This window comes from Dermacentor andersoni, chromosome 1, assembly GCF_023375885.2.
Source record: "Dermacentor andersoni chromosome 1, qqDerAnde1_hic_scaffold, whole genome shotgun sequence".
NCBI lineage: Eukaryota > Metazoa > Arthropoda > Arachnida > Ixodida > Ixodidae > Dermacentor > Dermacentor andersoni.
In genome coordinates, this window is record NC_092814.1 from 24,530,316 (window position 1) to 24,545,689 (window position 15,374).

General features: G+C 45.0%; 1 protein-coding gene across 1 annotated transcript in view; it reads left to right on the plus strand.

Annotated features, from left to right (window-relative positions):
• Nucleotides 1–15,374, plus strand: part of LOC126545225 (WD repeat-containing protein 11-like) — a 289,213-nt gene that overhangs the window by 147,648 nt on the left and 126,191 nt on the right. Inside the window, exons 13-16 of the mRNA XM_050192989.3 lie at nucleotides 92–200; nucleotides 6,343–6,458; nucleotides 6,518–6,641; nucleotides 11,245–11,351. Of these exons, the coding sequence (XP_050048946.1) occupies nucleotides 92–200; nucleotides 6,343–6,458; nucleotides 6,518–6,641; nucleotides 11,245–11,351 (456 nt within the window). The remainder of the gene's footprint in view (nucleotides 1–91; nucleotides 201–6,342; nucleotides 6,459–6,517; nucleotides 6,642–11,244; nucleotides 11,352–15,374) is intronic.

A 15,374-nucleotide genomic window follows, 5' to 3' on the forward strand; every position in this document is an offset into this window, starting at 1 on the left:
TTTTTTTGTTTTGTGTGCTTTATGCTGGCTTTTTCTACTCTGTCACAAAGTTTTAAGTGCTTCTGTCTTTTTATGTGCAACACTATTTCAGACAGTACTTTGTAGTACTCTTCAAAGATCAGCCTTTTGAACTGTGGGATCTCCGAAGCTTGATACTTCTACGAACCATGCCAGACAGCTTTCCCTGTGTAACAGCATTAGTAAGTTTTTATTAACTTTTACTACAAATGCATTGCTCTCTTCAAAGGCAGATTATTCTCCTATTTCTATATGCTGTCACAGTGGTTTATCATCTATGTTTAGAATTCATATTTTTGTATGCAGACTAGGTTGGTTATAAAACCAATGGGAGTTGGCAATGATTTCATTATATTTTATTTCATAAAATATTACGCACCGACTGCAATTTTTTCTGCACATGAATGTCAAGGGTTCCTTAAACTTACTTTGCCAGTGTGTGACTTGGAATAATGGATTAAAGTGGAAAGTTGGACGAGTTGGTACACATTCATAATGGTAACAGCGCGAACAAAACGACGAAGGAGTGAAAGGATACAGGACGAATGCTGACTCAAAACTGTTGTGAGTCAGCACTCGTTCTGTGTCCTTTCACTCCTCTTCATTTTATTCGTGCTGTTACCATTATGGGATAATGGCTAGGACATCGCTTTGTTTAAGGAGACACTAAAGAGGGTAGATTTTTTTTTATGAAATGCACCTTACTCAAGATTGATTTTATTTATTGCAGATTTAAAGTCTTTAAAGTGACATATTTTGGGGGGGGGGGGGGGGGGAGGGACTAATATTTTTGAGGTGACAATAAAGGAACAAAAATTATATTCATGGGTACTTTATACGTGGTTTATTTTTCCAACTATGGATACACTGTAATAAATGTTTCTTTACAGTAATAGTAAACTTCACCCAACCTTTTTCTATCGTAAAATAGCTTTGAAACAGTCAGCGTGTGTGGTCATAGTGAAAGTGAGACATGCTAATGTGAGAGCCCACAGGCAAGCTCAATAATTTAGCACTTGTCAGAAAAGTGAAGTCAGCGAAAAAGTTGCAATAGTTATTTGCTGATTAAGATGCAATTAGTTCTCATGCACCTCATGGAATAAGACGCCCATGCAGTAGTATCACCTGCAAGCACCTGCCAGTAAACAAAGTACTGATTGAGTATCAAGCAAGCAAGAACCCTGTGATAACCATTTGAGAGACTAAGAATGAGATGTAAATAAGTTTTTTCAGTGTCAATAACTTCAAGTGGCACATGCGACAATACCAAATCTAAAGCGCAAATAGTCCTAAGCCATCATGGTGGCAGCCAGCACGGAGTGAAGTGGAAAATCAGTCCTGGTGATAGCCAAGAGGATCAGGAGTGCGCTGAACTTGGTGCATGCCGAAGTGGATCAAACAGCACAAAAGACGGGATCTAAGGGGGATACGTGGGGGGTAGCGCTGTCTGTTGTCTCCCCTTACTTTGGCATTGTTTGATCCCCTTTGCCAATAGGTGGCAGCATAGTACAAAATTTTGTAGAAGAGGTAGCAGCAGCTTCAGAGTGTTGCTAATATAGTGCTTCGTAATGGCACTTCGTTCCAGAAAGGCTAATTCTTCCAAACGGTTGGTCATCACTGTACATGTACAGCAGTGACTCCCAAAGGGTTGAGTTAGTCCGTACTAGTAAATTATGACTCTGCAATAGCAGAACTGCCACTGTTACCATGGCAGGAGCCATGGCAACTCAGAAAAATATACAAAATATGTGTGTCAATGTCACCCTGAAGTTTCTGCATGTCATAAATTTTGCCAGTTGCTCAAGTCTAGTTAACTAAATGGGGTGTTTTTTTTTTTTTAACTATGCAGGATTTTTAAAAATCACCTGTGATATTTTAGTACAATTCTAGTCCTTGGAAGAAGAAGAACAAAACTTTATTTGCAGAAAGGACTTCGTTGCCCTTAAAATGGGGTAACGCTGTGTGGTCGGGCCCGTATTCTAAGGCACCGCTGGCCCTCGCCATCCTTTTTGACCTCCGGGTTCTTGCACTTCGGTGTGAGCCGTGCATTCCCATGTGATGTGGTAGAGTGCCAGTGTGCTCTCACACCACGGGCATGTGTCCTTGTATGCTGTTGGGTAGTATATGTGCAATTTATGTAAGTTTGTATATGTGTCTGTTTGGAGCCTGTGTAACGTCGTTGAGTCCACGGCTGAAAGGTTCCTATGCGATGCTGGGTAGAACCTTCTCAATTCCCTGTAGTATCGCAAGATTGCTTTATAACTTGGATCAATGGGTGTCGGGTCCTCCACGATGTTGCCATGGGCAGCTCAGCAATTAGTGAAACCTCGAGCTGCCTCATCTGCATGGAGGTTCCCAGTAACACCCCCATGTCCCGGGGCCCATGTTATTGTTTGGGTATACCTGACGTTAAGTTCTCTGCTGATTTCGGTAAGTATCCAGTGTGCCTCGCGCCGATTTGTCCCCTATGATAGTTCCTACATGCGGCCTGAGAATCTGTGATTATTTTCAGTGGAGCATTGTGCTCTATGCCTTCTCTTATAGCTAAGGTGATGGCTATCTCTTCGGCTTCTATAATGGTTGCTCGGGAAGCAGAAGCACAGGCCGTGATTTTACCTTTACGATTTACGACAACTGCCACCATATTCTTTGTGTTGACCCGATATGGTGAAGCATCCTTGAATCTTGCAGTGTCCAAATACTTTGTTGTTTTGTCTATGTATTCTGCTCTAGCTTTTCTCCTTCCTGTGCCACCATATTCTTTGTGTTGACCCGATATGGTGAAGCATCCTTGAATCTTGCAGTGTCCAAATACTTTGTTGTTTTGTCTATGTATTCTGCTCTAGCTTTTCTCCTTCCTGCGTGTAATGTCGGATCCATGTTTTGTGGTAAATCTGTAATCTGGCAGGGTAGACCCTTGACGTTTTGGTAATTTGTATGCATTCTCCAAGGCTGACTCTTTGAAGAAGAGCTATGCTAACTGTCGTTTGCGACAGTCGGCTCCTCTGCACTATGAGTTAGGCCTCAGCCAGCTCATGAAATGAATTATGGAGGTCGAGGGTTAGAAGCTTCTCATTTGAAGTGTTGCGTGGCGGCCTCAGGGCTGTCTTATATGCCATCCTTATTATTTGATCAGCCTTTTCTTCCTCCCTATTCATGGCATGGTAAGGTAGGGAGTACATTAGTCTGCTAATGACCAGGCTTTTCACCAGCCTGAGGGTGTCTTGTTCCCCCATCCCTGTCCGATTATGAGCCACACGGGCTATCATCCGGTTAATTTGTTGCATTGTTTTTCTGATTGTGTTTAAAGTGTGGAGACATCTGACATTCGATTGCAGCCACATCCCCAACACTCTTACTATCGACCTCTCAGGAATAAGTTTCCCTTCCAGCCTGATCTCGAGTTTGAGTCTCGGGTCAGTTCTTTGTTTTTTGTGAGGCAAATGAGTTCTGATTTCTCCGCCTAGCACTGGAGTCCTCTTTGTTGGGTATAGTTTTCTATTACTTGCACAAAAAAATCTAAAGGAATAATAAACTAATTAATACAAATTCACTAATTATGTTTTCCCTTAATTACTTTAGGGCACATATTGCAATTTATGAATCATAGCCAGTGAGTTTGCAATGCATATCCACTTGGAACTAATTCTGGGGATGACACCAGTTTCGAGATCTGTGCCATTAAACTTGTGGTAAAAATGCACTGCTGTGCTACTTACTTTTTCAACAAAACACTGTTTTCTGAATTGAAACAGCAAAGTAACTGGAACACTCATGTATTTCATCACACAGTTTGGAAATTAATATCTCAAAACTAGTGTCATCTTGAAAATTTATTCCAAGTGGATATGTATCATCGTGCAGACTTTCCATCTACAATTGCATTGCGTGCTGTAAAGTACTAGTTAAGAACTTAACTAGTGAATTTTTGTTGATTAGCCAATTATGCATTAGGATTTCTTATGCAAGTAATGTTCACCTCTTTGAGTAATCCAGCTCAAGGACTAGAATTGTGCTATCTGCCGCAGGCAACTTTAGGCAGATTAGGCAGACAAACATAAGGCCTGCAGCGTGTCTGCACGTCAGCATTCGTTACAAGTGTTGCATTGTGCCTGCTGCACCACTGAAGTTGAGCTGCACAATTTCTTAATGTCTCATGTCCTGCCATGAACTGGTTCACAGTGGTGCAAGTAAATTGAATGGAGCTGGTGCCAGAAAAACATGCACTCGCCAAGAATAAAAGAAAAATAAAGAACATGACATTTTTGGCCCTGTACGGGTCCCTTGATCACAATGAAAACATAAGCATGAGCACACAACTATTTATGAGCGAGGTGGCACAGCATGCGGGTGTATATCTCGGGAAGATTACTCCACGTCCTGTTTATCGTGTATCTAGTTGATTGAATGTAGTAAGATTCTAAAAGCAAACGGGTAGATAAGTGTTTCTCATTTGCGATGATGGATGCCGAGTCCCAGCCAACGCTGTGTCCAGTTAGTTTGTGATGTTCCGCCAGGGGGTTCGCGGCTGTGTGGCCTTTGGCAATGTCATTCATGTGTTGCTTCAAGCTCTGTTTAAAATTTCTGCTCTCACCGATGTATGGCACGTCACAACTCCTTGCATGGTATCTTGTAGATCACTCCTGGGTAGTCTGTGTGCTTCAAAGGGCCTTTTGCACGAACCAACCGTTGGCCAAGTTTTCGGGAAGGCACGTGGTCGATTTGCACACCATAGCCCTTAAAAGTTCTTGCAAGGGTTCGCTTGTTCCAAGTGTATGACGTACGGCTGCGTGCTTCAAGGGACCCATACGGGGACTGAAATGTCATGTTCTTTAGTTTTCTTGGTGAGTGCATATTTTTTTGGCACCAGTATGTTTCCTCGCCAAAAGAGTTTTTGTTGAACACTTCACTATACTATATACTATATATATATAGTAAGTAAAGTGATTTTGTTTCGATGGGGCTTTGTAAAGCACTTTATCAAAGGTATGGAATGTGTGTGACATGAAATTCATCTTCTCGTAATCTTTTCTAACAAGTCATTTTTTAATGCCTTGTATGAATAGGTTTACTTACAGTCAGATGCTTCCGCTGCCATATGCTTGCATCCTTCCCCTTGTTTTAATTGTTCCTGCCCTTCTTGATACTGTGCTGCAGTACCAAAATAAAAAAATTCATCCGATGCTCTACCCATCATCTTGCTCATATCTGGCATCAGCATGACTTTAAAAATCGGGGACATATTCTCAATGGATAATTTTCTGTGTGACAAGGTGTCCAGTGCAGTGCTTCGTTGAAGGCCATTGACCACTGAACTACCATTCTGGACTTTGGCTGAGCCTGTCAGTGTTCACTTGAAAGTGATATAGCTGAAAGTGATAGACCAAGTGTACGGCATCTGCTATGCTGTCCAATCTCGGCTGCCATATCACCAGCTGAGTGAAGTTTCTTTTCTTATAAGAAATGAGATTTCATTTTTAGTCTTTGTCATAGCCACTCCTGAGACATGATATCTGAAGAAATCTGGCCAATAGCCATCAAAGAAATGAACACAAGAAAGCTGGAGGGATTTCAGCAGGTTGAAGGAAAGAGCAGGTGGTCTTTTGAGTGAAACTGTAGGCTCTCTGCCACATGTAGTGGAATAATATCTTGTTCCAACGTTCATGACCACATTATATAATGACTAAGCAGGTTTACTTATTGTTCTCTAGGAGTGTTACTGGGTCCCTGCAGTTTGATCATTATTTTTGCTCAAAGGGTATTTCAATATGCTTTGGTTTCCATTATTTTGACTCCAATGCAGAATGTGTTCAATTATATGATGTTCGAATTAAAAAATGTTTAACATGGATGGGTGCCTCTCAAGACTTGTCCACATAGTTGAGCAAGTCAGGTTAAATTAACTGACACTCTATCAGGGGCCATATTCTGAAAAGATCCACTTCGGCGATACTATCGCGTCGGCGATAGTTCAACGTCAACCGTGTGCTGATTGGCTCGTGGAGCAAAATCGGATGACGTAGCTCATGCGATTTTGCTAAAACAACCAATCAGCGTGCGCCTGACGGCAAGTGGATCGCCGAAGTGGATCGTAGCATATGGCCCCAGTAAAATTCTACTGCAATGATGTGCTAAGTTATAATCTAAATGTAACTTATGACATAACTTATAAGCATTTCTGCCTTTGTAGAATTTATGAGGGGTTAAAAAAAAATGCGAACAGCATAACAATGACAGAGGGCAGTAAATGCGGGAATGATGTTCAGCTTGTGCCTCTTATGAAAGCTTCATTGTTCACAATGCTACCTCATGCCTTGCTCATAGGAGTGGTCTCCCCTGGTGAGCAGCAAAGCTCAACTTCGCGCACGTCATCTGGCCAATCCCAAGGATGTGGAGCCCATTTTTGCCAACTCAGCCACAGAACAGCTTGAGAGACAGCTGTAAGTGGACCTTGAGAGTAGTCTTCTGCTCTGCACAGCCATAGGGGCTTTGTGTGCAGGGGACAGCAGGCAGCCAGCCCGCTGTTACGGGAGCAACTGGTGTTCACCGACACGGAGGCCCAGCTGTATTATTTCAGCGTTGAAGGAAATGTTGTTCGAGACTGCACTCGAAACCCTCCTGAGGTACACACAACCTCCATTCCTTTTTTTCCTGTTTCTTTATTCTTTCATTTCCCACTCGGCAAAGTCTTCTTAGGACAGGCTTACATTTGAAATTGTTTGAAACCTAATAGAAATAACTACTGGCTAAGCGAGCATGAAACACACCTGAACCTTCCCAGTAAGCTTAATGATGGGTGTTATGACTGTAGAGGTGGTGTTGCACTTTACCCATTCCACACAGGCACGAGAAATGACATTAAATTGCAAATGCCTTTAATTTCAATGCATATTGTGTGGTGCTACATGGGTGAACTTACTGATGTCATTTATTACTTTGTCTGCCGCAACCAATTTTTTTGAGAAATGTATTCTCCTGTAACTTGTGGCGACGCTTGACTCGCGCATCCCCTGACGTTTTTTCCCCGCATGGCTCGCGTGTCCTGCAATCTCGCTTTGCCGCGTAGCCTTGCGGTGGTCGGTGTGGTTCCGGACTAGTGCGAGAGATGGCTTAAGTGTTGCGCTGCTAATGCACCTAATGGCAGGGTTACTTGGGCACAGCAGGGAGTAGGCTCTTGCCTGTTCGGCTTGAGGTCGGTGTGCTACGGGGACGTTATGCACGCTCGCTCCCCCCACTGCTTCAGGAGACCATTACGAAAGGCTTAGGAGTAGGAGCGGGAGACTGGAATGGACGATCACACTCATTCAAACGCAACACCGTTCGCGTGACTGTACAAATGAACAACTAGGCGTTGGTGTCCAGCATGGGAGCGAACACGTTTGCTCACTATCCAGACGCGGTGAGTCGGACTTCCTCTATTTGTTGCACGCCCATCAGCGTAGTAATTGGGCTAGCAGGCATTAGTGTATAAAAGGTGCAATAAATGCCCTTGTGATTGTTTGCACCACTGTTTTGTTGTTCCTTTGCCCCGAGAGCATGTGTGAGACCCCACACACTATAGGTGTGCAGTGCAGAGTAGTTGAAACATTACTGCATTAGCAGCTGTGCTCACCAAGCAGCTTTAGGTGGAGGCTGTCGACCTTGATGTTGTCAGCGTTTTTCTTCTTGGCTTCTGATGCTACTTGTTATGGCTATTTGTGAAAGACAGCAACCAACCCAGGCTGATCACATTAGCCATAGTTAATGTATGATTACATTTAAATTAGCTCTCAAATATTGCTTGCTTAAGAGGACAGCTGTCATGATCATGTCAAAATTACATTAAATTTGCATGTGTAGCAACACCTCCAAAAATAATTTTATTTACAAACTCCGGGCATGAACCATTTTATATAATTTTTCTTGCCTGTGTGGCACAGACCAGTAAAAAAGTTCAAGGAAGAATTTAAAGGGGCACTTTCAGACAAATTTAGGAACACAATGAGTGAGTGCACTTTGGCAGTGCACTGTGCTGCTGCATGGGTAAGAAAAGTGTAATTTGGGATTAAATGGTGGATAAATCTTCTGGCACATTATATAATTGTTACTTTTAGCACTATTTGCAAAATAAAAATGTGATCAATCATCTTCTTCTTGACAAGGACAACAGGGGACGCCCACAGACTGCAAGATGGCTCGATAACGCCTTTAGTCAACATCTTATCGACTTCTTGTTGTGTCACTTGTTGTTTAGCACGTGAAACATGGTATGGCCGGTGGCATGTCGCAGTGGTGTGTCCGGTGTAAATACGATGAATGACCACTTATGCCTGGGCTGGAGGGCAGCCGTCAAGGTAAAAAAATTTCGCAGTAAGTTTCTAAGAGATGATAGAGGTCAGCAGCTTGTGCCGGAAAAAGGTCAGGTGCAATCATCTTGCTAAGTTTGTCTGTGAGAGTCGGTGAATCAGAGGTTCCTGTAGAGGGCAACGGAATTTCGCCGTCAAGAGCCGATATCTCGCAATCGTTCACAGGCAAGATATCGCCCAAAGACATGCCTCTGGGAAGAATTTGAGTTGAGCAGTTAAAATTAAGGAGAGGAAACGAAATCTGATTGCCTGTAACAGTGAGCACGGTATGGGGAACAGCCAAATTTCTTTCAAGCAGTATGTCAGTGGTGGGACATAGTACATAGATGCCGTCAGAAACAGATGGGAACAACAATATAGTGACGTACGTAGTGGCTTGAGGCGACAGGTAGATGTCTTCGGGAGAGCATAGCTGTGGTTGTGTGACTGGTGGACTATAGCCAAGCTGAATGACACTAGACGCGCAATCTAAGAGGGCTGAATGGGACGATAAAAAGTCTAAGCCAAGTATAACGTAAGGGCATTGTTCCAAAACGGCAAACAAAACTAGGCACTCCGCGATGCCAATGCGAGCGGTGCACATACCAAGCACGGTAGGCATTCCTCTGTTGGCCAGGCGGAGGGTGCGTGATGCAGTGGGGTGTGAGACCTTCTTTCAGGCATCGGTGCAATTGGGCACTCATCACGAATACGTGCACGCCAGTGTAAATGAGTGCTGGGACACTGATGGCATCGTCTAAAACGTCCATCAAGTTCTATTTGGTCGGCAAAGTGATAAGAGGGTTTTGCAGTTGAGTCGTCAATGCAGCATCGCCTCCAGGAGCTGCATCGCTTAGTTTTCCGGAGACGGGTGTCGGGGCTGCAATGGTGAATGGTGGGCGACGAGCCTGCGGCGATAGTGACGATGATTGACGAGCTGGTGGCGGACGGGACTGGTGATATCAGAATGACAACGAGGAACTGTTCCAAGGAGCACGGGCATCACTGTTCGGCTGTTGCAGTGCGAATGGAGGCTGGTAACGATGCTCGCTCTGTTCGGGGCGATAATAACTGGTGAATGGCAGTTGCAGAGGGGAGGAGACAGTACGGTTGTTACAATGGCGAGCAATGTGACTGATACACCAGCAGGCAAAACAGATTGGTCGATCGTATACGGTTCACCACTCGGCTGGATTTCGGTAGCGTGCAGGATACCGTGGACCAGTCGATGCACCTGGAGCATGAGACAGCTGTGAAGCAGCAATGGCACATACAGAATGAACTTCGAGATTAGCGAGTTCTTTGCAGACAAATGGTGCAGTAGGCAAGTTGTTCAGTTCACTGAGGCGGGAAGAAAGGGCTGCAGGAGCCGTGGCTTCAAGTTCTCACCGCACTATCTGCATCATGTCATCTGATGATGATGGTCGCTGCACTCCTAGCCTCTCGTCACAAGAGAATGTTGCAGCTGTGTTCGGCAGACATGTGAACGATGTTGCAATGCGGTGGCCCTTGGCCTGCTCTAACTGTTCACGCTCTTTTATGAAGTCCTGTACTGTTTCACAATTTTTGCGCATTAGCAGGTTGAAAGCATCATCAGCAATCCCCTTCAGTACATGCCCAACCTTGTCTGACTCGGCCATATCGCTGTCAGCCTTACAGCACAAAGCCAGCACGTCCTGGATGTAAGAGACATATGATTCTGTGGATGTCTGGGCGCAGGTCGCTTGTTCTTAGCGGTGCTCTTTTGCCCAGTGGAACAGCCGAATGACTCCCTCAGCTTCTATTTGCACATGTCCCAGTCATTAATCTCTTCCTCGTGGTTGTCATACCACACCTTCGCCGTGTCTTGTAGGTAGAAGACCAAGTTAGTCAACATAATCTTCAGACCCCATTTGTTGTGGGCACTTATACGCTCATACATGGCGATCCAGTCTTCCATGTCAAGGTGGTCGGTGCCGCAGAATGTTACTAGATCCCACGGCTGAGCCAGCACAACCGTCGGGGGTTTAGGCGTTGATGTGGGCCATGCCACATCGGGTCCTGTTTCGTACGTCATGTTGTCCAGTCTGAGGTGACAACCACTGCTGAGTTCCGTTGTTTTTCATGGGTACCCCTCACCTCCACCAATTTGTTACATTGCAGAAGTCACATATAAAGATGTATTTACAATATTTACAAAAGAGACAACGATCCATAAACAAGATGGCTGTCAAGACCGATTCCATCTCTACACGTCAAATCGTCTTCTGACTGGCGCCACTCTTGGTTGGGCCGTAACAATATAGCATTGTGCAGAGAAATTTACTACACAAAATTTTGTGTACAGTGAGGGATTGGATCTCATTTATTGTAGTTCATGCAAGCTTTTCACTGGCTTAGTGTATCACAACTGCCATCACCAACTGGTTTCCCATGGCAAGGAATTGTCATTGTCGTCATCTTCAGCCAGTAACTATTGCACCCATTGTACAGATAAGCTGGAAGCACATAATCATCTCATAGCAGTGTTAAAAGTCTCTAGAATAACTGTGTCCGTCATTGTGTTACCACGCTGCTGTTACTGTTATCACTCCTGGCATCCTTTTGAACACAGCTAATCTGTGTTACGCATCTGCAGGTGGATCTAGGCTTGGATGATAATACTAAAGGTAAAGGGGTTATGCTGTGCGAAAGTGTTCTAGCTTTCCTGACCATGTCGATTCAAGATTTTATGCCTTCTTGAAGGCTTGAGTTTGGTGGCATAAACCATTTCCCATTTAAATCAAAACTATCATTTCAATAATTTTGGTGGTTTCGTATGTTTTAAGAATTCCTAGATCTTGGAAGATTCCTATGTTTCCTAGGTCTTACTAATGTCTGGTGCAACCCACTCCTTTGACTTAAGCCTTTGTTACTTATGCAGGCAGGAATGGCCAGTGTTACAAGCATCGCCTGGAAAAGTGATCACATCGTACTTGGTGATGCTGAGGGTACACTCACAGTCTGGGATCTCAAAGGCAAAGTATTGAGGTAAGCCAGTATTCACCCATTGCTAGAACATGCAACACTTAGCTTTGCTTTCACTAAAAGGTTGCATGCAGAAGTGAGTTTGTTTTGTAAATGGTCCTAATATGTTTGGTAGGGTGATACAGCACCTACACCCAATTCCTTTGTGGGGCATAAGTTTGTGGCATTAGTGGAGGAATGAAGAAGGCAGGCCACAAATAAAATTGCTTGTACTGGGGGACAAAAAGTGGGCAATGTCTGGCCACAGTGGTCTGCACTGCATCTGAAAAGGAGAGCTCAGCTTTGACGGTGCCACGTCCTCGAAGAATCCCTGGTTCTTTTGCCTTCTGGGTCGTGCCACTTGTGCCGCACGGTCATGACAAGCGGACGCACTTTGTTGAGGCTGGCACGTTGACTGCTGCTCGGTGAATCGCTGCTGCTACCATCTGCTAGCTAGTGAAGGTTGTCCAGAGATTAGGGGCCCGAAGGATAGTTGTTTGGCAGAAGGCAATCGTGCAGCAGGTTTAGAAAGCACCTGCATGGATAAAGCCGCAGAGGGGAAGCCGAGGAGAAGAAGAAGGTAAGTTGGGGTTGTGCAAGGGGCAAAGAAAGCTTGATGAATACTGGTTTCAGCCTGTTAAGAGAAATGGTGTCAGTGCACCTGTTTATGTCGAGGGTGAAAGTCTTAACCTCTTCACTACCGAAAAAAATGTGGGCAAGGAAATTACTACCTGTTTTTTAAAGTTTATTTCACACAATTTCAGGAGCTCAGAGAAAAATAATTGATGACCTAAATACTATTTTGAAGCCAGAAAGCCGTGTTCACAAATGTGAACACAAGTTGTGAAGGCATCACTTGAGCTGCTCACAGCCATTTTCTTTTAAAGTGAAGCGCTCTTTTCCACTGCTGCTGCTGCTGTTTTGCATGCCACGTTGGGAGGTGGTTCAGAGCATGCATATACATGGCAGGAGCATGGCAGAGAGGGAAGGCGACGCAAGAAACTCATTTTGACCTTTGCACCTCGTTGCATGTGCACAATGCCGTCTGGAGCTCCCTGGGCATCGCCACAATATGCAGAAACTGCAGCACTTACCTTTCTACTAACATGCAACCGTCCAGAGGGGACCTATATAAACTGGAAGAGAGGAGGTAGGGAGAGCAGGCAGAGAATGGGTAAAACTGACGCATCCATGGAACAAGTGAATAACAGCCTTGGACCTCTTTGCTTGCAACTTGCGCACATGGAGGGAGAGCGGGAGAGAGAAAAGTGGACGTGAGAAGGCAAGGAAATGCTACTACTAGACATGACAGCGATTGTAGACAAACTGGATAAATTTAAGTTCAAGATACGGTACTGTACGTTTCTGCTATTTTTGAAAAATAAGTGCCATGCAAATTTGTGAAGTGGACAACTGACGCACAGTGTGCAAACTCAAAGCCGCATTAAAGCACCATAACATCAAGGCATCACAGGTCAGTTCAACACTTCTGTGCCTGCCATGGTAGCGTTGCGGCTATGACATTGCTTGAGGTTCAGGTTTGATCCCGACCGCGGTAGCCACATTTCGACGGGGACGAAATAAAAAAACTATTCGTGTACTTAGATTTAGGTGCTCATTAAAGAACCCCAGAAGGTCAAAATTAATCCATTATCTGCCACTACAGTGTGCCTCATAATCTTATTGTGGTTTTGGCACGTACAACCCCCCGACTGGTGGCGCCGCAGCAGATGATAGCATTTTTAATGCACGTGGCAGGCCGCAGCTGTTTTTTATACAACAGCCATGGTTCTGTGTACTATGTACACAAACAGCAGTGGTGCATGCAAGGTAACATTTACCATCATTTCACCACTCATATTGCACTAAATGCTGGAGAAATCAAACATTTGCCATCAACATCACCGCTGATTATCGTCAATCAAAGCAAACAGCACAGAAAGCTTTGCTTATGTCAATTCCCATAGTGTGCGGGATCCTCATAATTTCTTTTTTTAATGGCCACCTTTGCCAACGTATGACGCTCTCCTTTGGAAGCAGGGCAAACCATGATGTGGTTTGATAAACGCGTGTGATTTGAATGCCTCTGAACAATTTGCTGAGGGGTAGTTCACTTTAGAAAAAATGTCCGCAAATGTGGACACTGCTAGCAAAGAGGAAAATTTTCAAGAACGCTCGCAGCCATCTCATTATTATTAGTAGTAGTAGTATTTTTTTTTTTTTTTTTTGATGGCCACCTCAGCCAATCTATCATGTCCTCCTTTGGAAGCTGAGTAAATCATGGTCCCAGACTGAGATATGCGCGCAATTTTAATGCCTCGCAACTTTTTGCTCAAGAGTACTTGTCTTCTGAAAAAGTGTCAACAAATGTAGACACTGGTAGCAAGAAGGCTAAGTGCACTATGAAGCATGTGCTAAGGGAAATCATATAAGCTTTGCAGGGGTGTCCACACTGACTCTCGGCGACCAAAGGCGTAAGTCGACGTCTCTAAGTCGGGTGGAGTGTGGCGAATTGTGTCGTGCGTGAGCTGCAGGTGGTCGAAGGCACCGACAAAAACTTTGCAGCTAGACAATATATTCTGCGGGGTCTTGGCTTGATGGTGTAGTGGCTGAATCAAAGAACTTGCCTGGAAGGTAGAGCCAAAAACAAATTCTGTGGGTGTCCACTGGGTGTTTCCAGCGCTCCCTGAAGACACCTCCCAAGGCCCAACCAACATGACGCACTGGACTACGTCCCTGCCTCTTGTCTTGCTCAGTCTCTGCGCTACACTGAAGTGAGGGCTGCAGTGCATGCCCACAGAATTTGTTTTTGGCTCCACCTTCCAGGCAAGTTCTTCGATTCGACCACTGCACCACGAAGCCAAGACCCCGCAGACATGTATTGTTGCACGTGAGGCGCAGGTGATCGAAGGCACTGACAAAAACTTTGCAGCTGGACGACACAGTCTGCGGGGTCTTGGCCTGGTGGTGTGGTGATCGAATCAAAGAACTTGCTTGGAAGGTGGAGCCAAAAACAAATTTTGTGAGCATGCACTGCAGCCCTCGCTTCAGTGTAGCGCAGAGACTGAGCAACACAGGGGGCAGGGACGCAGCCCAGTACGGCGTGTTGGTGCCTTGAGAGGTGTCTTCAGGGAGCGCTGGAAGCACTCCATCATGCCATTGGCAATGGGGTGGTATGCCATTGTGTGAATGCGCGATGTATCGAGGAACATCACAACATTGGAGAAAAGTGACGACTTGAACTGATGGCCGTAGAATTATAAGGGACATTGTACCAGGATACCCCTCCTGCAACGAAAGCCAGAGCGGTGGTCTCACTTTGGCTGTCGGGTAGCGGGAACACTTCAACTCATTGCACGTAGTGGTTTATGCAAGTTCACAAGTAAATGTTGCCATCTGATAGAGGTCATGGTCCTAGGATATCCACGTGAATCTTGTCAAGAGTCTGGGATGATGAAGCAAAAGTCTGAAAAGGTGATGCAATATGGCAGTGGATCTTGAATTGCTGGCAGGTGAGGCAGCAGTGCGTCCAAGCGCGTGCGTCCTTTTTAGCTCCTTGCCATACAAAATGCTGCGTGACAAGACGCTGAGTAGCATGAATCCCGGGGTATGACAGGCAGTGTAGTGAGTCGAAGACGACACAACGAAACGGTGTTGGAATGAGGGACCATGAAGAACCAGTTATCAGTCACAGATAACGGGAACTTGTCGGGAATAGTCATCCGTACTCTGCACTTGTATACCAGCTTTCTCCAAAAGCGGAGCGCTTTTTGCGGCCAATTTTTCGTGGCATTGGGCGACATTACACAAGCAGTCATGCTAAGGAGGGGTGTAGGGTACGGACTATACCCCCCCCCCCCTGCCCATACCACTGTTCGACTGCTCATTTTCGAAATGCTCACATGGTATCACTCGATTCATGTGTGGACATTCAGAAAGAAATTTGTGGGTTCAGTTAGTGTGCATATGTAAAAATACGAGAAACCCTTAACCCTTTACCTCGGGAAACTCTGGCCCTGACCCACCCCCCTCTACGTAATCAATGCC